General features: G+C 40.2%; 2 protein-coding genes across 5 annotated transcripts in view; both read right to left on the bottom strand.

Annotated features, from left to right (window-relative positions):
- Window positions 1-7,602, bottom strand: part of foxp1a (forkhead box P1a) — a 37,161-nt gene extending 29,559 nt beyond the window's left edge. For all 4 annotated transcript variants that reach the window (XM_058409910.1, XM_058409909.1, XM_058409911.1 and 1 more), the window contains exon 1: window positions 7,406-7,602. In XM_058409910.1, the coding sequence (XP_058265893.1) occupies window positions 7,406-7,587 (182 nt within the window). In that variant the 5' untranslated portion in view covers window positions 7,588-7,602. The remainder of the gene's footprint in view (window positions 1-7,405) is intronic.
- A 583-nt stretch (window positions 7,603-8,185) lies between these two features.
- Window positions 8,186-19,517, bottom strand: eif4e3 (eukaryotic translation initiation factor 4E family member 3). The gene is made up of 7 exons (XM_058410480.1): window positions 19,158-19,517; window positions 12,468-12,540; window positions 12,196-12,290; window positions 12,005-12,065; window positions 11,789-11,855; window positions 10,109-10,264; window positions 8,186-9,942 (listed from the first exon to the last, which is right to left on the bottom strand). The coding sequence occupies exons 1-7, from the start codon at window positions 19,334-19,336 to the stop codon at window positions 9,896-9,898; spliced, it is 678 nt and encodes a 225-aa protein (XP_058266463.1). The 5' UTR covers window positions 19,337-19,517; the 3' UTR covers window positions 8,186-9,895.
- Window positions 19,518-25,031: the final 5,514 nt, after the last annotated feature.

Here is a 25,031-nt window from a genome sequence, read left to right as displayed (position 1 = left end):
TTTAATGCTGTAATATACGCATAATAAGAATTATAATTTCACCGGGGTTATATTGTGTTATACTGCTCCAAAGGGAAAATTTATTTTGTTAGCTAATTTGAGAGAGAGAGAGAGAGAGAGAGAGAGAGAGAGAGAGAGAGAGAGAGAGAACTATGCTCACATTCAAATTATAGAGAAAAGAGAAAAGTCAAACATCAAGTAGAGATACGTGTATGATAGATAGATAGATAGATAGATAGATAGATAGATAGATAGATAGATAGATAGATAGATAGATAGATAGATAGATAGATAGACGAGCGACACAGACAGACAGACAGACAGACAGACAGACAGACAGACAGACAGATAGATAGATAGATAGATAGATAGATAGATAGATAGATAGATAGATAGATAGATAGATAGATAGATAGATAGATAGATTCAGATAGATTCAGATAGATTCAGATGTTGATTTGCTGGTGTACTTAGGATCATTGTCCTACTGCATGACCCAGCTATGACCAAGCTAAAGCTGCTGGACAGACAGCCTTTTTTTCTATTTTATTCTAGTCTTAAGAATATTTTGATATAAATTAGACTTTTTTGGTATAAATTAGATTTGGTATAAATTAGTTTGGGGATGACCCCTTCCTGTTCCAACATGACTGTGCACCAGTGCACAAAGCAAAGGTCCATAAAGACATGGATGAGCCTTGACCTCAACCTGCGAGCCAGACCTTCTCGTCCAAAATCAGTGCCTGACCTCACAAATGTGCTTCTAAACGAATGGTCAAAAGTTCCCATAAACACACTCCTAAACCTTGTGGAAAGCCTTCCCAGAAGAGTTGAAGCTTTTATAGCTGCAAAGGGTGAGACAACTCCATATTACATTCATGTGCATGTGAAAGCAGACGTCCCTAAACCTTTGGGAATATAGTGCATCTCTAAGCATTAAGTAATCTAAGCTCGAATTGAATTTGATCGGACGCCCATCAATGCGTCATGGGAAGACCGCTAACTTGAAAGCTCTCCATGCTTCTGTGCTTCTCACTGCATAACTGTGAACTTGAAATTGTTTGCTAAGATCAAAATAACGCTACGGTTATAACCTTTCCCATACTAATAAGCAGCAACAATTGGTTCTCTAAGGTCATGGCTTATGTGCGTGCTTCTTACCTTCTTACACCGGGCTCCAAAACACCAAGCTACCAAACATTCTGCTTTTACAGAGGGAGTCACACTTTCTGATGATTAACTAATCTTGTGCATTTCTTAGTAACATCTGCCAGCTATTTACCCTCTTAATGATTGTGAAAGCAGGAAGGGTGTATCCCTTTGTACCCCCGGGTTTCTGTATGCTTTTTTTTTTTTTTTTTTGAAGGATGGTATCTGTAAGCCAAACAGCCAGACTACCTACCTCCTGTTAATGTAGGAATTAATGATATAATATGCATATATTAAAACCAAATTAATTAAAACAGTAAAAGTAAAATCTGAGTCTTGAGTTTTTAAAATAATAATTATATCATAGGCATGGCAACAACTGCATGTGTTCTAATAAAGGTCATGAAAAAGTCTCAGTCTTTAGTTTTGTTTCAGTGAAGTTATAAAGTAAAACAAGATGATGAAGATGCAACAAGCCTAGTTTCAATCTTAGTCTACCCATCGAACTTTCACTTTGAAAGTACATGGATCAGGCATAACATTATGACCTACCTAATATTGTGTTGGTCTTTCTTCTGCTGCCAAAACAGCACTGACCTGTCATGCACTGTGTATTCTGACACCTTTCTATCAGAACCAGCATTAACTCCTTCAACAATTTGAGCAACAGTAGCTCGTATGTTGGATCGGCTCACACGGGCCAGCCTTCGCTCCCCACGTGCATCAATGAGCCTCGGCTGCCCGTGACCCTGTCGCCGGTTCACCACTGTTCCTTCCTTGGACCACTTTTGATATATACTGACCACTGCAGACCGGGAACACCACATAAGAGCTGCAGTTTTGGAGATGCTCTGATCCAGTGGTCTAGCCATCACAATTTGGCCCTTCCTCAAACTCGCTCAAATCCTTACGCTTGTCCATTTTTCCTGCTTCTAACACATCGACTTTGAGGACAAAATGTTCACTTGCTGCCTCTAATATATCCCACCCACTAACAGGTGCCATGATGAGGAGACAATCAATCATTCTTATTCACTTCACTTCTCACTGCTCAGAAGGTTATGGCTAATCGGTGTAAAACACTGGAGCTGGAAGTAAATTAAAACCTATTTGACTTGAAATAGATTACGTTTCACATGTGGAGGTGTGGTAATGTTACCAGAGTATCTCTGAATTTCTGTCTAAAATGTTTTAAAGGTACTGACACTGATTACATCAGTACCTATTCACGTTAATCTGTGCCAAATTTCGGTACCTAGGCGCTGTACGAGAGTACGTTAGAGAAAGAAAGAGAGAGCATCACCATGTGACGCGACATCACCCCTGCAACTTGTTGAAACACAACAACGGCTAACCCGAAAACGTTCACAAGTGTGGTTACTGCAACTCTATTTGCAATATTTGTAATTTTCAATGCAAGGCTGTCCATGGCAACACATTTAACCTCAGGAAGCACCTCATCAACAGAACATATATTTAAAAGCTCAAGAGTGGACTGTATTTGGCAGCCTGATCTCCTGAAGCAAAAGTAGCTGCATCTAACATGTGGTGGTGCCGTGGTAGCTCAAGTTTAAGGTTAAGGCTCTTGGTCACTGACTGGAGGATTGGGGTTCAAGCCCCAGCACCGCCAAGCTGCCAACTTTGGGTCCTTGAGCAAGGCCCCCAACCCACCCTACTCCAGGGACGCTGCATCATGGCTGACCCCGAGCTCTGACCCCAACCCCCAAAGATGGGATATGCGAAGAAATAATTTCACAGTGCTGCAATGTATATGTGGAAATAAAGACTATTTACATTTTAACCCACCCGCCGTAGTCAAACCCCTGGACGAGGATGACAAACCATTAAGTGAGGCATCGACGACAAGTTCTTCATCTTTAGGTAATTAATTATCCTAGCTAACTTAATAAGTTGTTGGAGAAAACGGCATTTTCACTGTAGCGGCTTCTAGTTAACGGATCGTAAATTCCGTACTGTGCTATTCATGTTAAACAAATAGTAACGTTAACGTTATATGAGATGTCCGAAACCTTAGTATGAAACCATTTCTAAATAAAAAACAAAATGTAATTAAGACTTTTTTTTTTTTAAGTGTAAAGTGCCAAAAAAGGTACTGAATTACAGGTACCGACGTGAACAACACCCAACCCTAAAAATCATAAATGAGGTTCAAAGCAAAAAACATTTAAAACAGGATTTTGTGAAGAACTGAACCCACAAGGACACACGATGAGGAGGATGGTGAAGTAAGAAAAGCGAGGCACGACAATCAGGTTTAGAATTACACTGTTTAGTTGATTCTTGTGGTTGTCAAGTTTCAAAATCAATTGTTCATCTTTCACTTTCATAACAACAAGCTGTTTTCAGACTGTGCAAAGAAAGTCACACAAACATTTTGTGGTCATGTACACCATCAGCAGACTCAGCAATAAAGGGTTACTGAACAGACGCTGAGGCTCCATGGCTCTATTGCTGGAGGTTCAGGTGAGCGGACTGATTAGGGATTCACTATGTACCAGTGCAACATCTGTGTGCCTCTGCAAGGAGGTTATCCCATAGAGCTTACAATGGGATGAAGAGCCAATCTCGCTACAGAAAACTCTCCCATATTACAGAAATGCTGTAACTTTTATACATTGTGTTATTACACTATCCATACATTTTCATGATCCTTCTAAAGATCAGTGTACTAAAGATTTCCTGATGCTGCAAAATGAAATATTTTAACTCCTGATGGTTAGATAAATGTCTGGTTATCTTGGACTAGAAAAGACAATTATCCAAATAAATGAACATCCTATACAGAGACAAACATTAATGCTCCCTGTATCTGAAGGAAGTCGTACAATGTGGTGAGATCACGTGAATCCTTATTACACTTAACTGCACCAAAAAGCTCAGGTTTACTGCCCTCTTCATGTAATTACAGTGAGCACTTCCAAACAAAAGAAGTGGACAAGCCACTAGCCTGGACGAGAGGGATGATAACACCTCCAGACTGTCTGCAGGGCGGACGAGCAGGCTCAGGAGCTTGACTTGCTTGTCACTTTTCTGAAACGAAAGTTTTTATTGGGTATGTACATTTAAACAAAATACACTTCGCGGTGGAGCAACACACCTCGATGTTACTAGAGCGAGTATTATGCGTTCTGCAATCCAATTCCTCCGCCTGATGCACTGTACATGGCACTGGCTTTTATTAGATGGACCAACCAGCATGCATGGGTGAGGGACTTTTCATAAGCTGGAACACTGACACAACTGAACATATGAAAGTGCTGTCATATAACTCCCCTGCTGGGACGACACACACCGTCACCTCGCAGTCGAATCGTCTATTTACATGTCTTGTGAAGAAAACCAAACAGCATATAGACATATTTTGGCCAACATCTGGTTAAGGGCGCAAAACACAACATGCAACCTCAGGCACATATTTAGAAAGGAACATTGAGTTTTTCCTTATGCAGGAATTTATACACTCACTTGTGTCTGAAAGAATGTTGTTATCTAGCTCTCCATACTCCAAGAGACAGATTTCTCTCACTGTTGCTTGTTAAAGATGTTCTGCAAGAAGCAGCAGTCGAACCTGTTTTTTTTGTTTTGTGGGTTTTTTTTAAATCCCTTAATATATATCAAGTGAGGACACAAGAAGAAGACAAACTCCACAATCGCGGTAACGTGCACGTTACAACACAATCAGACCTGCATGGTCAAACCACCACCCCCACACCACAATCAAAACACACACACAGGAAACAGTGCAAAATCAAACACTCCCTTAATAAGCAAACAATACAGTCTGCCAAGCTGTCAGAAACACTCCAGGCATATAACCAATCAGAAACTAAAGTTGGCTTCAGCTCTACTGAATAAAGTGTTTTAACTAAACTACTATCCAATCATCATCTCTAGCGTCTCCCTAAAATAGGAATTACCTCAAAGCATGTAACTGCAAGCAGCTTTATTAAACTATCTACCACATGCGCATACAGATAAAGCACTGTTAATTTTTTTTTATGATCCAGAAACACTGACAAAGAAATGTCTGTGTTGAAAGGAGAAATCTCTAAAACAAAGGTACGCTGCTCTGAGATCTCGGACCCTCGGGCTACGCAACACCTGGTCTTTTTAAAACGGGAGTCGAAGCTTTTAATCATCTGGTAGACGACTTATCAAGAGTCATTTACAAGCAGGCAACAAACACACTTAGCAGAAAAGGTTTAATCGGATTTGGGATTTTAGACTACCAAACCTTTGGATTACTAGAACACCGAACCAGAGTTCTGTGACAGAAAACCTGGACTGGTCTGACCAGCTACCGGCTGAGCTCGCAGACATCTTCTTGTCAGCTTGGTTAAATGTTCGATAAAAGAATTGTCTAATGATCTAATTGTCATGGTATTTTTGTTAAAATTAGTTGTCTGCTATGTGGCATTTAGTAGTAGTAGTAATTCAGAACCTGTTTCCTTTCTGTCAGCACTTACCAAATGCCAAAGATGGCCTACCAGTTTGACTAGCTCTGTGTGTGTTTTAGCAACTGGTCAGATCAATCTGGACTCTTCAGTCTGATACTATACTTCTGCTAAGAGACCTTGTTGAAAACTATGCACAATTCTCATTTATAAGAATCGAAACCATTTCTCTTCTTCCGTTGTATACTATAATCACGCTCTCTGGCGTAAGCCTGATGAGGAGGACTCCGACTTTTGAGTATCTGAAGGGGTCTTCCTCTCCGAGAGTTACCACCATTACATCTGGGTTCTCATTAGGGCTAAATCAACACTATATTGCCAAAGGTTTTGGGACACCCCTCCAAATCATTGAATTCAGGTGTTGTTTTTCAGGGGTCAGGCTTGATTCCAGCGAAAGGAACTGTTTTTGAACAATTTCATGCTCCCAACTTTGCGGGAACAGTTTGGGCGAGACCCCTTCCTGTTCCAACATGACCGCGCACCAGTGCAAAAAGCAAGGTCCATAAAAGACATGGGTGAGAAAGTTTGGTGTGGAGGAACTTGACTGGCCTGCACAGAGTCCTGACCTCAACCTGATAGAACACCTTGAATGTTGATGAATTAGAGCGGAGACTGCGAGCCAGACCTTCTTCTGGGGCAGTGGTGGCTCAGGTGGTTAAGGCTCTGGGTCGTTGACCGGAAGATCAGGGGTTCAAGCCCCAGCACCGCCAAGTTGCCACTGTTGGGCCCTTGAGCAAGGCCCTTAACCCTCTCTGCTCCAGGGGAGCCGTATCATGGCTGACCCTGCGCTCTGACCCCAACCTCCAAGGATGGGATATGCGAAGAAAGAATTTCACTGTGCTGTAATGTATATGTGACAATTAAAAGGCTGTTTCATTTTCGTCCAAAATAATCAATGCCTGACCTCACGAATGCGCTTCTAAGAGGAATGGTCAAAAATTCCCATAAACACACTCCAAAAACTTGTGGAAAGCCTTCCCAGAAGAGTTGAAGCTGTTATAGCTGCAAAGGGCAGGCTAACTCCATATTCATGTGCAGGTAAAGGCAGATGTCCCAAAACTTTTGGCAATATAGTGTATCTCTGCTCTATGTTAAAAGCATTACATTAAAAAAATTGAACTGAAAATTAGATTATTATTATTACTTTTTCGGGATAAGCCAGTGCCATGAAGAAGAAGAAGAAGAAGAAGAAGGAGAAGAAGAAAATGATGATGATGACGATGATGAAGAAAAAGAAGAAGAAGAAGAAATGACATGTATAGGAAATATAGCAATCTGTGAAAACTGCTCTCTTCTGCAAAACGAGGATTTGAACAGGACTTTGCTGGAAATCTGTCTCTAAATGTTCTGAATGTTTTTATTGAAGGAAAGACCGCTTACTGGACGTACACTCAAATGGAAGAGGTCTGTCCCATTCTCCACAACTCAGCAAAACTAAGCTAGCTAACTTCAAAACTGTTTCAACTCTTCTCCACAGCAGGACGCGTGTGTTAGCCAGCATTGAGCTGTAAGGAACCGCTGGACAAACGATTATCAAGCCTTATAACGCTGTTAAGAACATTTATCCACCACTTAACTTGAATAACACACCGGAGTAGCAGCGCGCGAGCACTTTGTATGGGCTAGCTCTGCTAACAATGTACACTCAGCTAGCCTAGCTTCCCAGCCACGCATATATACACTGGGTCACATTAGCCTAGATAGCGTAGCCTGAAATATAGATTTAAACGGCTCTTTAATAAAAGGTTGTGAGGCGAAAGTGTCGAGCTGTACAGACTCACCGGAATGGAGTTTGTTTAACGGAGGTATTGGCAAAACTTTGTTGAGAGATTTGTAACGCAGCAAATAGCAGGAACAGCTTCACACGCAGCTCGCGCTGCCTCGCGCTACTGGAACCGCGCAGGGCAGGACGCACTACAATGTAAACAAATGTGTTCATCCGCTCCAGGAAGTAGGAATACATTTTTCTTTTCTTTTTCTTTAAAAACAAAACCGATTTTTTTTGAGCATTTCCTCGCATCTCCTGAATTGCTAATAAATACTATATGATTCATATGTGATATCAAATCTGGGTTTGTTTTTCTCCTGTAAGTTTTATTCAAATCGTGACGTCATCTTCACCTGCTTAAAAAATCACAGAAAGTTAAAGAAACGATATATTTATATACTGTTATATATATATATATATATATATATATATATATATATATATATATATATATATATATATATATATATATATATATATATATATATATATATTCGTGTGTCGTGTCAAAGAAATACAATTAAAAAAATGCGAAACGAAGAGCAGTGTAATGCAAGTCATTCTGTTGTACAAGCTTTGAAAAACGTCAGCACGTGCAAACATGGATGTTAAGGCGTCAAGTTATTATAAATTATAATAATGAGGGAAATAATTCGTTATAAATAAGATAAAATGAATTAAGTGTAATGTGAAAAAAACGGAACTATCTACCTAACCACCAGGCGAATGGTACTGCGGTGTTTTGGCGCCCCCTTGTGGTGAAAATCAATCAATCAATCGATCAATCAATCACAAACACTTTTCTATGTCCTCAAAAATGCGTCTTTATTCAATATCTCAAAACCTATAAGCAAAAAAAAAAAAAAAAAATCAATTTACATTGTAACTGATTAAATACAATAAAAGATAAAACAGAATATTCTATGAGTGAAACCCTGGGAGAACACAAGGCACCGATCCAGAAGATTAACAATCCGTTTGAGGTCTCGCATCCTGACTGGGGGGAGGGGGCCCCTGAATTTACCGACAAAGAATGCTCAGAAAAATAAACATATCCATTTCTGTACTTGTGTTTCATAAAAAGATTTATAGTACATATGAAAAGTCAGCTGCATGCGCATATCCGCTTCTACATACGTGCCCGAAGGACGAACCCACAGTTGTGCTTCCAGTGCATTTTCACATTAGTGACCCAGGTCAGAATTTAGTCCCAGGTCCTCTTGTAGTGAGTTTTTGTTTTGTTTTTTTCTTTTTTTTGGATTTGACAAATTAATGTTAAAAACAAAAACGCTAACATGAAAGGCGATCTAAAACTGGATGGATGTCTGACAAAGACCGGTAAACACTGTTTAGACTTAACTACACGTATGGCAAGACCGAAGCTGTTCGATTCTAATGTGCACTTCTAAACGCATCACATCAGACACGAGGAGTGGGGCTTGTTAGAATTTACAGCATGAAAGTGAGGGGGAAAAAATCTCTTTGGTGCAGAAAAACTAAACAGATCCATTCAATCGGCTTAAATGTTTACACAGGTATTTATCAGTGTTATAACCGAACAGTATCATCATCATCATCATCATCATCATTATAACTCCTGCCATTTTCAAACATGATACAGCATAACAATTTCAGAAAGTCACCATTCGTACAGTATGGCTAAAGAGAGGGCTGTTAAATAAGTGCATAAATTACTACAAAATTGTCCTAGCTCATTCTAGATTAGTAATTTCATACTATGAAATAATCGAACTGCATCACACACCAAACTCCCACATAAAGACGAAAAAGACGTAAATACAAAATAGTACATTTCATCTGAGATCCAAATAAACAGAAAGGTGCCTGAAAAGGATGAAAACATAACAAATGGAATCGGGCTGGGGGGGGGGGGGTGGTGGGGGGTAGAAAAGGTTACAGGATTACATTTCAGGCTGAATCAAAAACAAAAAATTTCCAAAAATGTGCAACATGTTCGCATACAACATACAAAAGCTCAGGTACTACTGTCTCATCTAAAAGGCGGCTGAAATCTGTGAGGAAATGTCTGGTTTCTAACACGGCCGATGCGGGAGAAAGCAGCAATTATGTCACTGGGTAACATTTAACACACACACACACACACACAAAAAGAAAAAGAAAAAGAAACTGAACAAAAACACAAAAAGATCACGGCAACATTGCCCTACTATGATAAAAACATATTCCACTTCAATGTGAACTATATCGATATTGCCTAATATCATTTTTGTGAGAAACTTATTAGCCAAGACCACATTTCAGTTATTAGCCACAGGGATTTTCTGTAGCCTAAGTTTAAAATACCTAAAAAAATTAGAACTGAGCTGTAACATAACCTATTTCAGTTCCTGCAAAGGTAAAGCGGTTAAACACTTCTGATCAGGTGTGATATATATATATATTTTTTTTTTCAGTCCGTTTTCTAAGGACGGTTGAAGGACGAGACAGTGAAAAGGAAAGACACAGAATGTGCAAAAGTCTGCTAATGTCTCGAACGACCGCCTTCGAACGCATGGTGCTCCTCGTGCGCTGAAAGAGAAAGAGAAATTCTTAGACCTTGCGAGGTGTATCGAGCAAAATAAAGCAGATATGTAAATATGCGGTGAATAATGTACTAACAGATACATTACAAACATACAAGTGCTAGACTTGTTCAAATTTGGCACAAGAGAAGGTTTTTGCGCCGGTCACTTACGTTTATAAAATACTGCTTTAAAAGATATCTGTGGAAGGAGCTCGTAGATTCTCCCTAAAATGTTTGCCTCGTTAGCAAAGGATGCGTTTCCGTTCCAAACCTGAACCACGTCCTCTCTGTCTCGCACACTGACACTTACACCGACGACTTCGTCCTCTAAAAGAAAAGAAAAGAAGTAAAGAGAGGTCACATCACCTTGTAAAACAGTACAGCTATGAATCTGGGAATTCATCAGATTTAGGATTCATGGGTTTTGTAATCGGAGTCAAAACGTAAACGTGATAGAACTCTAATTTCACCACGTAACATAGGGAAGGCTATAGAAAGGACACACTCTCCTGTGTTTATAATAATTGATAAATCACACTCTCCGGTGTCACCTAGATGAGGATGAGGTTCCCTTTTGAGTCCGGTTCCTCTCAAGGTTTCTTCCTCTTACCATCTAAGAGAGTTTTTCCCTTGCCACAGTCGCCTCAGGCTCGCTCATTAGGGACTAGGACAACAACAACAACACCTTTTCCTCTACAGCCCCCAAGACTTGAGAAATATAAAGTACATGTTCAAAAGTATGTGGTCACCTGACCATCGCGCCCATAACCGCATCGGATGCCTTTGTATGCTGAAGCATGACAACACATCATATATCCAGCATGGCGATGCCTCTGAACGCTAGCCAGCGAGGTCTACGATAACAGGGTGCGTCAAGGTGAAGAATGGTGGGCTGAACTGGAACACTGAGTGAACCCCAGACCTTCTTACTGGACAGTGTCTGATCTCACTAAAGCTCTAGCAGCTGAATGTAATGTAACAAATCCCCATACTCCTAGATCAAGTGGAAGCCTTCCTAGAAGAGCGGAGGTTATTATAACAGCAAAGTGGGACTAAATTTGCTAAACACCAGTCAGGCATAACATTATGACCACCTTTTGCTGCCAGAAACAGCCCTGACCCATCATGCACTGTGTATTCTGACACCTTTCTATCAGAGCCGGCAATAACGTCTTCAGCAATTTGAGCAACAGTAGCTCGTCTGTTGGATCGGATCACACGGGCCAGCCTTCCTACGTGCATCAGTGAGCCTTGGCCGCCCATGACCCTGTTCACCACTGTTCCTTCCTTGGACCACTTTTGATAGATACTGACCACTGCAGACCAGGAACACCCCACAAGAGCTGCAGTTCTGATCCAGTGGTCTAGCCATCACAATTTGGCCCTTCCTCAAACTCGCTCAAATCCTTACGCTTGTCCATTTTTCCTGCTTCTAACATCAACTTTGAGGACAAAATGTTCACTTGCTGTCTAATATATCCCACCCACTAACAGGTGCCATGATGAGGAGATCATCAGTCTAATTCACTTCACCTCTCACTGCTTAGAATGTTATGCCTGATTGCTGTACATGACCAAAAGTACTTTTATCCATATCGTGAATTTTAATGCATTACAATCATTAAAATTAATCCACACACATGGGCAGCTTGTAAAGGTTGCCTGAGCAATTAACGTGCAGTATAAGCACTGACGTATGCCTTTTCACCTAAACAGAAATAAATTCTTATTTTATTGATTTAAGGCAGGCAGATATACATCAGGCAGAAATCTTTACCTAAAAATACGTGAATCATAAAACTCCTACAAAACATTGATTTGCATTTACTCTCCCTAAGTCGTGAAACTCACCTGATGCACAATAGTCAGCAAACTGTTCACCAATAGTAGCCAGCAGTAACTCTTTCCATACAGCTAACTAAATAGAGAACAAGGGGAAAAGGCACCAATGACTTGTGTAATACAAGTACTATTTAAATTTAGTCATTAATACTGATAAAATCATATCATGTCATCGGTTGGGAAAAAAAACAGGAATATACTGATCCACATAAAGAGTCATCTTACTGTGCTCTCCTTTGGTACTTTCATCTTCCACACACCTCCCTTTGCATTGCTTTCCTCCTCCCTGCATAGTAAAAAAAAAAAAAAAAGAAAAAGACAAGATTATAAATATCTAGCAGCGGGAAAAAGAAAAAGCACAACGGAAATATGCAGAATACCGAACGTCTACAGGAAATTTATTTATTTATTTTTACCATAGTGGTCTTCTTTCTCCTCGCATTAAGTGGTAGCTACACCTCAGTGGGAGAGATGACACTGGAGGGATGTTGTTGTAAACACTCCAGAAACTCTACACAGTAAAAAAAAACAAAAAAAAAAACCCCACACTTGTTTTTGAGTCACAGTCGAGTCATACAAAATCACCCGAGTCACGTAAACACGCTGCAAGCTTGTAATATCTCATCACTAGTATGTAGTAATTGCACACGATACTTCTGAAAAAGCATTATGGATGTATACACTTCACCTGAACAGTGTGCACTGTGTAGATCTTTTTCAGATTTGATTCACACTCGGCTGCTGTGGTCCCTGGTAAAGACCTAGGAGACAGAAAGCGAAGAAAAAAAAAACATTAAAATGAACAACTATAAATGATCTATTTAGGTCAAATTGCTAGCAAAAAAATAGTAGCATGTAAAAAAAAAATCCTAGCATGTCCAGTGGCTGGAACTGTTCCTTGCCAAGATAAAAATAAATCTACAATCTGCAGAAAAGATTGGATTTATTGTTTACTAAAAATTACCATAACAAGTGCATAGTCCTGTAAATGTCCATGTTATGCTGCACTGAATGCATTTTCTAGAATCCTGAGTTTATCTCGTAATTTACTTTTGGCTAAATACCCAGCTGATTGTTTAAGGTTACAACAAGAAATGAAGAAAAGATACAGAAATGCATTTTTCTGGTTATTTAAAAAAAAAGGCAAGGTCAGATCATACTGCGACTCGAACAACCCTAAACTCACATTTGTTAGAGTAACTGGAAACACGAAATACTTCAAATGGCATTGGGGTATATGTCTCAAATGACGAAAAAAAAAGTCTATGCCTCATATGTTGTGGATAAAAACATCTAGTGAGGGTCAGTTCTGTGTATGGAAATGCCTTGTTGATGAGACCTCAACGGAGAACGGCCAGACTGGACGGCAAGGCTACAGTAAGGCTCAGATGACCACTGAGTACACAGCAGAAAAGCATCTGAGAATGCAAAAACGTGAAACCTTGTGGCAACAAAGGCAGAAGCCCGCGTCAGATTCTACTTCTGTTAGCCAAGAACAGAAAGTTGAGGCTGCATAATAAAACTGGACAGCTAAAGACAGCTAAAAAGAAAAAAAAAAAAAACAGTCCAGTCTGATGAACCTTGATTTTTGCTGAGGCACACAGATTCAGTCAGAATTTGGCACCAACTGCATGAACCCCCGGACCCAACCTGCCTTGTGTCAACAGTCCAGCCTGTTGGAAGTGGTGAAATTGTGTGGGGAATGTTTTAATCGGGACATTTTGGCCCGGTTTATACCGATCAATCATCACTTGTATGCGACATTGACCATGTGCATCTCTTCATGGACACAATCTTCTAATGGCTACCTCCAGCATGATAATTCGAACCAACAGGACAGCTCTGGGATGTGCTAGAACAGGAGATCTGAAGCTGAAAAAATCTGCAGGAACTGTGTGATGCAATCATGTCAACATCTCACCAGAATCTCAAAGGAACTGGTTTTTGTGGAATCTCAGTGGTGGAGCTATAACAAAAAATAAATAAATAAATAAAATAAAATAAAATAAAATGACTGAAAATATTTTAAAGAAAAAACTAGATTTATTTTGAATGGATTGTGTATCATTTATAGCTTAAAAAAGCACTCAAAAATCCTGTCAAGGTAGTTTATGTGACTCAATACACTGACTGGAGAATTCTAAAACAATGTACAAAAAAGTTTGCTTCTGTTTTTCTATTTTATTTATTTTATTTCTATTTATTTTTTGTTGTTATTATTTTTCTATTATTTATTATTGTTAATTTTTTTATTTAATTTATCTGTTTTTTTGCTTCTGGTTTATTTATATTTACTTCTGATTTCAAAAGTATTCTAATATGTTGTTTTTTGTTTTTTTTACAGTAATGGATAGCTTTAATGACAATATTTCTGAGTATTTACTTCACCATACAGACATATTATCTTGTCACATCTATAACACTGACCATACAGACGGCTGTGTGTTTGTTTTTAATCACCTCATTTTGAGCTTGTACACGCTTGTCTAAAATGTGTTTGAATGTTGTAAGATTAAGACTAATAAAAAGAAAAAAAAGATCAATGCAATGCCTCTCTGCACTGAGCAAGGTCCAAAGAGGCGCATGATAAACAGGATGTTCCTCCAAAATTATCTACTGGTCACTTCCTGCATGTTACAACAAACTCTCACATTTTCTATTTAGCTAGATGGAAAAAAAAAAAAAATAAATCACCACACATTTTTGTGCCAAAATGTGTTATGGGCTCAAATAATAAATCTGTCATCCGATGGACGAGTCTGGGTTTGCCGGTTACCAGGAGAACAGTACTTGCCTGACTGCATTGTACCAATGGGATTATTGTGTGGGGTTGTTTTTTAGGTGATGGGCTCGGCCCCTTAGTTCCAGTGAAAGGAACTCTTAATGCTTCAGCTTCATACCAAGACATTTTGGACAATTTCATGCTCCCAACTTTGTGGGAACAGTTTGGGGATGACCCCTTCCTGTTCCAACATGACTGCACACCAGTACACAAAGCAAGGTCCATAGAGGACATGGATGAGTGAGTTTGGTGTGGAGGAACTTGACTGGCCTGCACAGAGTCCTGACCTCAACCTAATAGAACACCTTTGGAATGAATTAGAGCGGAGACTGTGAGCCAGGCCTTCTCACCTGACCTCACAAATGCACTTCTAAAGAAATGGTCAAAAATTCCCATAAACCTTGTGGAAAGCCTTCCCAGAAGAGTGGAAGCTGTTACTGCTGGAAAGAGCAGGCCATCTCCATATTAAAGTTCATGTGCATGTTAAGGCAAGTGTCCCAAAACCTTTGGCAGTATATTGTAAAAGATATACCTGGTGCAAAAAACAAGACATTTTATCAACCTAAGACCACAATAGCCATGGTGAAGCATGGTGGTGGCAGTATCATTCTCTCCGGCTGCTTTTCTTCAGCTTGGACTGGGTCTCTAATCAACAAAAAGGAATCAAGGATAGCTCGATAGTGTGCAGGCCTCTGTAAGACAGATGACGACGGGGCAAAAAAACAAAAAAACAAAAGCACAAATCCAATTCAACCTTTCACATGAAGCTCATATAAACATTTCTGCTATAGATCCAGACCTTCATGCATCAAAACACACGGCATAAAAATACACAAAAAGAGCAGGTGTAACAGCAAATGAGCCAAAACACATGTAACTCCAAAATAACTAACAGCTGAACAGGGGGTTGGAACTCTCTAATATTAACAGATCTAGAAGTCCTTCCTGCTTCAAATTATCTCATGATGGCAGTCTCTTCTACACGCGCTGCTAGGCTGCCTTCTCTTTCTGTCAAGGTAAATGGAGAATGTTTCGTGTTCAGAAACGTGAAATAAAGCCTATGCATGTATGCTTGACTTGGCTAACATCACACGATTACATTTAACTACATTTATTAAAGATGTCAGAAACAAATCTTAAAAACTGTCATTCGGAGTCAGTTCCACGGCGCATGCACACACAGCAAGCAAAATTAACTTAGCATCCAAGTGCTTCAGATAGCAAAACAACCAGGGGAAATTTTCTTTTGCATTTCTATTGCATTTGTCTGGTTGAAACTGAACTACTCAAGGCTTGAAATGCAGAAAGTCTGGAATAACCGTGTGCGAGCGATCCCATTTGGTTGACACACAGTGACAGATTATTGGATAAATGTCAGGAATATCATATTGTAGTTAAAGACCCATTACTCCATAAGAGCTTTCTGAAAATCAGGAGAACCAACACAGCCAAACCGATCATTCAGGCTTTTCAGACACCACAAACTGTATCCATGTCTCAACATCTAAATATTCTCAATTTCTAGTTTTGTAACGACCATTATCCAGCTCTGTTTGTGCGAGGTTAACTTGTTCCTTTTTTATACTTTAAGAGGGACAGAATGTACTTCGAGCCGTTCAGCCACAAAACTGGTTCACATCAGTTTACCTGCACAACATTGTCCCATTTCCCCAAAACACAGATGCAAATTACGGGTTGCCTTCCAGTACAAATATCAACCTTTGTGCCTCTCCATAGCATGACGAAAGCTTTCAAGGTTTATGCAGATGGCCTTGTCTCCTCGAATGTTAACCTTATCAGCTGGACCCAGTGCATTTCCTTTAGTCAAGGGATCCAGACTAATAAACTACAGCAAAGCAGCTGACTCTGCACCCAACCACTATAAATGGCATCGTTCTTTGTTCTCATAGGATTATTTCTGCCTTTCTAAAGGCGCTCAGCTCCACTCATCACAAGCCCCTGCGGAACCTGGTGTGGAAAGGACCCTTATGTATGCTGACTTACACTATGCTGCCATAAAATGAGTGTCAGTATAAACGACCTTTTGGCTAGTAAACACTAATGCTAATGTTCTAGAGACTTTGCATGCGTTGATGGTGAGATGACTCTGGGCTGACCTTGTGGCTGAATCTGGGATATCTGCCCAAGGTCATATCACCCAACTGTGTGAAGCAGACAAATGACCATTGGATTGAGCACTGTTCAACTGAGGGGAGCTTGCTATGGCAGGTACGCACCCTACGGTGTTATTTGCATTGCAAATACTGCATCAACATTTTCTCAAAACCATTTATGTTAAGAGGTATGTATCTCTTAAGTGATTATTATGTTGACATCTACAACCAGGGTTTAGCTTCCAGGTGGAGGTGACCAGGTTCATGAAGAATTTATATGATGGCGTAAGTCATTGCAAAAGCCCCTTGACCGCTACATTAAAAACAACTGGAAAGCATCAGTAGTCCATCACTGGTTCTTTTCTTTTTTTTTTGCCTCCTTCACCATCCTTTTCTCTTGTATGTTCACACATCCTCTTCCTGGATTTTTTTTTCATTTGTTTAGATAAATTAGGTGACTTGTCTACTCTGGTTTTCCCGTCTGTGGTGTGCGACAATGACGGCAAATTTTACACGAGTGCGAATGTGCAGATTGCTCAAGCGCAGCAATCATTTATGACAGCTGAAAGCAATGAGCAAAAATGGCTTGTTTTTAGGATGACAATACAGGCAAAAAATATATATTCTTTAGTGATAATATTAATGCCCTCACAAAAACATCATCAAGGTCACATAAAAGCAATAAATCATATACAACAAAGCATTAAAATAAAAGAAAACTGTGCCACTTTTATAATTCTACAGTTATGAGAATTGCAAATAAAAGAAGAATGGATAAAAAAAAAAGGAAGTGAAAAAGGGGGAGGACTTTTAGAGAGGAAAAACAAAAGTACACAGATTTTAAAACGCTTTGTTCATTCTCATGTGATGTATCAATAGAGATATATTATATATATATATATATTCATGAGGTTTTTTGGATCTAACACAACACAGTATATTAAACATCAGAAACATTTTCATATATGCAGCATCAAATAGCAATACTTCAATAAAATCTTTCCAAAAGATTAAGAACTAAATACACCCATCAGTCATAACATTATGAGCACTGACAGGTGAAGTGAATAAGACTGATGATCTTTTCATGGCACCTGTTAGTGGGTGGGATATATTAGGCAGCAAGTCAACATTTTGTCCTCAAAGTTGATGTGTTAGAGGCAGGAAAAATGGACAGGTGTAAGGATTTGAGCAAGTGTGAGGAAGGGCCAAATTGTGATGGCTAGACCACTGGATCAGAGCATCTCCAAAACTGCAGCTCTTGTGGGGTGTTCCCGGTCTGCAGTGGTCAGTATCTATCAAAAGTGGTCCAAGGAAGGAACAGTGGTGAACCGGTGACAGGGTCATGGACAGACCAGGCTCATTGATGGACGTGTGGCGCGAAGGCTGGCCCGTGTGATCCGATCCAACAGACGAGCTACTGTTGCTCAAATTGCTGAAAAAGTTAATGCTGGTTCTGATAGAAAGGTGTCAGAATACACAGTGCATGACGGGGCTGTTTTGGCAGCAGAAAGGGGGGACTAACACAGTATCAGGCAGGTGGTCATACTGTTATGCCTGGTCGGTGTACATTTGCAGCTTTTAATAGCTCATCCAAACGTGTAAACAGGACTTCAACCCCTGTTATTTAACATCGTTTACCTTGTTGCTTAAAAAGTCTGTATTAACATCAGAATAAACACACGGTCATCTGAGTCTCAGGTTACATTCATGTGTTATCTAACATCAATAACCACGCAATAAAGGTTTTAGTTGGACTGAAATCACGATTGAAATACAGACACCATCAGAACTATAACAAATGGTATAAATAAATCAACCATCATGTGGCTAACACGTGATAAGCATATTAGCTAAATATAAAAGACTAGGTGTTGCTATTAACGTTCATTTTTTTCTAATACAATCATAATAATATTTTAATAATGTATACATTTGTTTAAAGAGTTGCATTAAGCTAGTCAGGTGAACGCTTAGATTAAGAAAACAAATTTGGGTCCCGTCCAAAATCCCAAAATAACTAATAGTGCGGTATGTATTATAATTAGCGCACTATTTTGGTGTACTATTTAGTGCACTAGTTTGCGGTTTTGCAGGTAGCCATCACAAGGCGACTGACGCGCGAGTCGACCTACTTTTTGACGTCGCCAGCTAACATCATCAAAGTGAGAGATACTAGCTAGCAGGCTAACTTTACCCTAGCACGCAGCTATGTTTGCGTGTATAAACCTTCCACGTAGAATAAAGCTGTCTGCTTCACGTCCAAACACGCTAGACGTCCCAAAGAGTGAATTTATAAATGAACATTAAAAAGAGGCGAATCAGTGACTGGTTGTAAACACTGGGTACGCTGGGAGAGAGTCGGGAAGAACTGGGCCTGGGGAGAGCTAACCTTTGTTTAGGAAGCAGCCAACAATTCGTAAAGAAAACGCAGGGGATTAAATGAATTAAAATGGGTGCGATGAATAAAAAAGTGCTCTACCTATCGAGCCAGAAGGTCCATGGGGAATGTAGCGGGAGTGAAGTCCCGTCTTCAACGTTGTTTGTGATGTTTTCCAATTCTTTCTCGTCGATGTGAATGTTATTTTCCGAAGACGAGCTCACAGGGCTGCTCCGTCTTCCCGAGTTCAGCTGCAGATTTTGGGCTGCGGGTACCGCCATTATTTTTTTTTTTTTCACGGATAATGTGTTAACCAAACGCTTGAAGTTTTCACTAACAGAGCTTGTTTTATTGCCACATGAGAAATAAGCGACGCTTTCGGCGCTGCTGACTCATTTGCTGCTCGGCCGGCTGCACCGCCGCGTCACCGCCAAAACAAGCCCGAAGCACAGGCGCGCTGGGAGTGAAGCGAGCAGCTGATTTCTGGCCACTAGATGTTTCAAAATAGAAGTTTTCTGAGACCCTTCAATAGTCCAAAAGTTTTGGGAGACCTTTCAAATAAATAAACTAAACAGAAATAATTACGTCAGGACTCGGTCGAATGTCCAGACTGTTGGTCGAATGTCCAGACTGTTGGTCAAATGTCCAGGCGGCATTTAGATTATTATTATTAATGAAGTAAAATTCCAAGAAAATCTTTGCATGCTACAGATACATAGTAATGTATAAAAGTAATTAATTTAGAAAAAAACAACAACAAAGATTTATATTGTAAATATGTATAATGCGTAGTAAAAGTGTAATAAAACATTCATAGGTTATACGATAAGATATGACTTGTCTCCATCAGCGTACTCCCTCCCCTTATTTTTCTGAATCAGGTTTCAGGCCTAATAATGCATTATGGTATGTTTAATAATGCATTGAATGAAACACACACAAACAAACCAATCAATTAGTCTAGCAAACTGAGATGATAGCAGTGTCTATAAAAAGTTGTTGTTGCTGATCACAATTCCACTGAAGGACTATAAGATAAAGATAAGATAGAACTTTATTAATCCCAAAAGAAATTCTTTTGCCAGAGACTGCTTCAGATTACAAGAAAAAAATCTATCTAAAATGGAATATAAATGAAACAATCTATACATACACCATATTGCCCAATGTTTTGGGGCGTCTGCCTTTACTTGCACATAAACTTTAATGACATCCCATTATTAATCTGTAGGGTTTAATATGGAGGGTGTCCACCTTTTGCAGCTATAACAGCCTCAACTCTTCTGGGAAGGCTTTCCACAAGGTTTAGGAGTGTGTTTATGGGAATTTTTGACCATTTCTCTAGAAGTGCATTTGTGAGGTCAGGCACTGATGTTGGACGAGAAGGCCTGGCTCGCGCTCTAATTTATCCCAAAGGTGTTCTATCTGGTTGAGGTCAGGACTCTGTGCAGGCCAGTCGAGTTCCTCCACACCAAACTCGCTCATCCATGTCTTTATGGACCTTGCTTTTTGCTCTGGTGCGCAGTCATGTTGGAACAGGAAGGGGCCATCCCTAAACTGTTCCCACAAAGTTGGGAGCATGAAATTGTCCAAAATGTCTTGAAATGCTGAAGCATTAAGAGTTCCTTTCACTGGAACCTAGGAGCCAAGCCCAACCCCTGAAAAACAACCCCACACCGTAATCCTCCCCCAACTAAACTTTACACTTGGCACAATGCAGTCAGGCAAGTACTGTTCTCCTGGCAACCACCAAAGCCAGACTAGTTCATCGGATTGCCAGACAGAGAAGCATGATTGGTCACTCCAGAGAACACGTCTCCACTGCTCTAGAGTCCAGCGTGTTTTACACCACTGCATCCGACACTTTGCATTGCACTTGGTGATGTAAGGCTTGGCTGCAGCTGCTCGGCCATGAAAACCCATTGCTTGAAGCTCTCTACACATTGTTCTTGAGCTGATCTGAAGGCCACACAAAGTTTGGAGGTCTGTAGCTAATGACTCTGCAGAAAGTTGGCGACTTCTGCGCACTGTGCTCCTCAGCATGTGCTGACCCCGCTCTGTGATTTTACATGGCCTACCACTTTGTGACTGAGTTGCTGTTGTTCCCAATTGCTTTCACTTTGTTATAATACCACTAACAGTTGAACATGGAATATTTAGTAGTGAGGAAATTTCACGAATGGACTTATTGCACAGATGGCAACCTATCACGGTACCACGCTTGAATTGAGCTCCTGAGAGCGACCTATTCTTTCACAATTGTTTATAGAAGCATTCTGCATGCCTAGGTGTGTCCCAGAACTTTTGGCAATATAGTGTACAAATGTAGTATTAAAAAGTACTAAATGTATTCGAAAATATAAATTAAAAATAAATGAATTATTCTTTATTGCTGTGTTTATCTTCATTCTGTGTTTATCTTCGCTGGTCTCAGTCTACGGCTCCGGTAGGACTCCAGTGTCACTTGCAGGGGGTGTGACATGTTGTCAAGGATACTGAAAAGTTTCCTCAGCTTTCTCCTCTCAGACACCTCAGCCAGAGACTCCAGCTCCACTGCTTTCCTAATAAGCTTGCTGAGTTTGTTGGCATCTGTATTCACCCTGCTATCCCAGCACACTACAGCGTAGAAGATGATGCTGGCTACCACCGAATGATAGAACATCTGCAGCATGGTTCTGCAGACATTAAAGAACCTGAGTCTCCTGAGGAAGTACAGGCGACTCTGACCTTTCTTATGCAGTACATCAGTGTTTTTGGTCCATTCCAGCTTGTTGTCTATGTGGACACCCAGATACTTATAGCTGTCCACAATGTCCACCCATGATGCTGAATGGGCTTGGGGGAGTCCTGTGCTTTCTTAAAATCCACCACTAGCTCTTTCGTCTTTGAGACGAAATTGAGTTGCAGGTGATTTCGTCCGCACCACTCCACACAGCTGTCCTGTACGCAGACCTCTCCTAATACAGCCTACAATGGCAGAGTCATCAGAGAACTTCTCCAGGACTGTGAGCAGTTTTTGAAGTCTGATGTTTAGAGTGTGAACAGAATGTCTAAGAGTCTATGTTGGTATTGAATACATAGTGCACACCACCACAGTACCACCGGGCACCACCACTCTGAATCCACCATGGAGCTGTAGACCCATAAAAGTGATCAGACATTGCATGCTATCCATAGTGATTGCGCAGACATGCATGCCACATGAGAGATCTAGGCCAGAGCAACTCCTCTGCTCATGTTTGGTTCTGGCAGTTGGCAGACAATGTCAAATAAACAAATATATTTAAGCAATAAAACAGAAAACAGGCATGACAACAAAACAAAAACAAACTTTAGCCTTGCCTTGAGCTTGAAATGGTAGTACAAGAGAGTGAATAGGAGAAATCACTAGCTGAACATTCTTTTGCGAAATGTCCATGACTTTCCATAGAGCTGCATGGCACAGTTGAAAGCGCAGAGAGTGAGCCATGAGGCTTACAGCCTTCATAATCAATCCATTCTAGTGCAGAAGTGCAACAGCTGAGATCAAGCGGTTCTTCCAAATGGGTGACTCGGGCCATGCACTGGTTATCATAAATTGAACCAAGTCACTGTGAAAAATTTATATCCCTTAGCACTCAATTTGAACAATTTTGAACAATTCACAAATACAGGCATCTTCACCAAACTAGATGTTTTCTTATTAGTCATAACCTCACCAGAATCAGGGAATGGAATTAGTGAAAAACAGTCTTTAAGAGGACTTCTAGGCCACTTTAGACAATGTGTCATGCCAAATGGGCTCTTTTGTGCACCTTCATTATTCCAGTGCCAAATCAGTGATGTCCTCAGTGGAAACATGTCATCACTTACATAGACAACGTCCTCATTTACTCACCCTCATTTAAAATTCATGTAAACACAAGCAGGTACTGACCCCATGGCTACAATATCAGCTTCATGTCAAAAGAGTATACTGTGAGCTCCCGTGTGCAAGTATTATGATAAGTTATCAACCAGAGTGGAGTTATAATAGACCAAACAATCATCACCTCTGTCACAGAATGGCCTGTTCTTACCACGGTAAAGGAACTGCTGGATTTGTGAACATTTATAGAAGGTTTAGAAAAAGATTTAGCCCATCTTAAAGTATCCCAACCCCTCAGAGATATTCATAGGTGAGGTAGACATCTCAGAGAATTGGGTCAGTGCTGTGAGCAGGTGTGGAGGTAACACAGATCTGCAAGAGAGTAGGATTAGAGCAACAGGGAGCCTGGGCAAGGTAGAAGAATGTGCTGAAATGGAAGATTACCTGGATAGACAGACAGAAAGACAAGTAGGTAGAGCCCCATATTTTTGCTAGAGGCTATCTGTGATGTCACATACACTATATTGCCATAGTGCTATAGTTTTGGGACACCCCTCCAAATCATTGAATTCCTGCCTGATTCCATGCCTGATTGGTGTACAGTAGCCAAACTGCCATTAAAGGTGGCGTCACAGTTATAATAATATAGTCATCGCAAAAACCTGGGCATGAATACATTTGAAGTTCTTTGTACTATCATAACAAATGAAGCCACAAAAATAAGTCCACCACTTTTTATTTGAGTCCATTAATAATTTTTTTTACACCCCCAGGGCCATATTCTGAATTTCACCATGAATTTATGGATTTAATCTGTGGTTGTAGTTGTCTTTAGACAAAGGTTGTTTCTTTAGACAAAGCATTAATTGTTGAATACCCTATAAGAGCAGCCATTGAAGGAGATTTGAAGTGTGAATGGGTTTGTTTTGTGATATTTTTTTAATTTAAATAAATAACCCAGCTTTGTTATAGTTATATCTGCAGTGTAATTACGCAATCTACCAATCCATCCATCCATCTGTCTAATGTACACTATATTGCCAAAGGTTTTGGGACGTCTGCCTTTATCTGCACATGAATGTAAAATACGGAGTTGGTTGGCCCTTTGCAGCTATAACAGCTTCAACTCTTCTGAGGAATCTTTTCACAAGGTTTAGGAGTGTGTTTATGGGAAAATTTGACCATTCTTATAGAAGCGCATTTAAGAGGTCAGGCACTGATGTTGGACGAGAAGGTCTGGCTCGTAATCTCCTAATCTAATTCATCCCAAAGGTGTTCTATGGGGTTGAGGTCAGGACTCTATGCAGGTCAGTCAAGTTCCTCCACACCAAACTCCCTCATCCATGTCTTTATGGACCTTTCTTTGTGCATTGGTGTGCAGTCATGTTGGAACAGGAAGGGGTCATCCCCAAACTGTTCCCACAAAGTTGGGAGGATGAAACTATCCAAAATGTCTTTGTAAACTGTAGCATATGCCAAGACTTCCTTTCACTGGAACTAAGGGGCCAAGCCCAACCCCTGAAAAACAACACTTGAAGTCTATGATTTGGAGTGGTGTCCCAAAACTTTTGGCAATGTAGTGTATCATCATTTATTGCGAGATTTTAATTTGCCGTTGTAGTGCAGGCAAGGGATCATCTGAAAATCTGAGTGTCATTAGCTAGATTACACTATAATTATCCTACCTCCTTCTACATGTTTTTTTTTTTTACTCTCCCTATTTGACCAGCGATGCAAAACAGTTTGCTAAGCAGCACTTCTCATCAACTTAAAAACTACCTGTGGTTTCCCAGTCAAAAAAAACAGGATGCGAGGGTGTCTCACAGCAACACATTTAAATATCATCACAATACTTGAAGACTGTCTTTAGGACCATGCCCTTAATAAACCTAAGACGTTTTGTGACTGTGCCTCCTTGTTGTCAAGAACCATCTTGTATTTTGTTGAAAGATGGTGAAGCCTCCAAACAGGAAGTGAGGCTGCATCCCAGCAACTATTTAGCATACTTACACAAAAATGGGCGAGCATCTTCAGGACCATGAACCACAGCTATGCAACAAATTTTGTGACAGCGCCACCTACTGAGCAAAAGTTCCATCCTAGTGCATTTTTTTCCTACTCCTCCCTCA

Source organism: Hemibagrus wyckioides, linkage group LG15, assembly GCF_019097595.1.
Source record: "Hemibagrus wyckioides isolate EC202008001 linkage group LG15, SWU_Hwy_1.0, whole genome shotgun sequence".
In the NCBI taxonomy this organism is placed as follows: domain Eukaryota; kingdom Metazoa; phylum Chordata; class Actinopteri; order Siluriformes; family Bagridae; genus Hemibagrus; species Hemibagrus wyckioides.
This window is presented reverse-complemented; position numbering and strand designations above follow the sequence as displayed.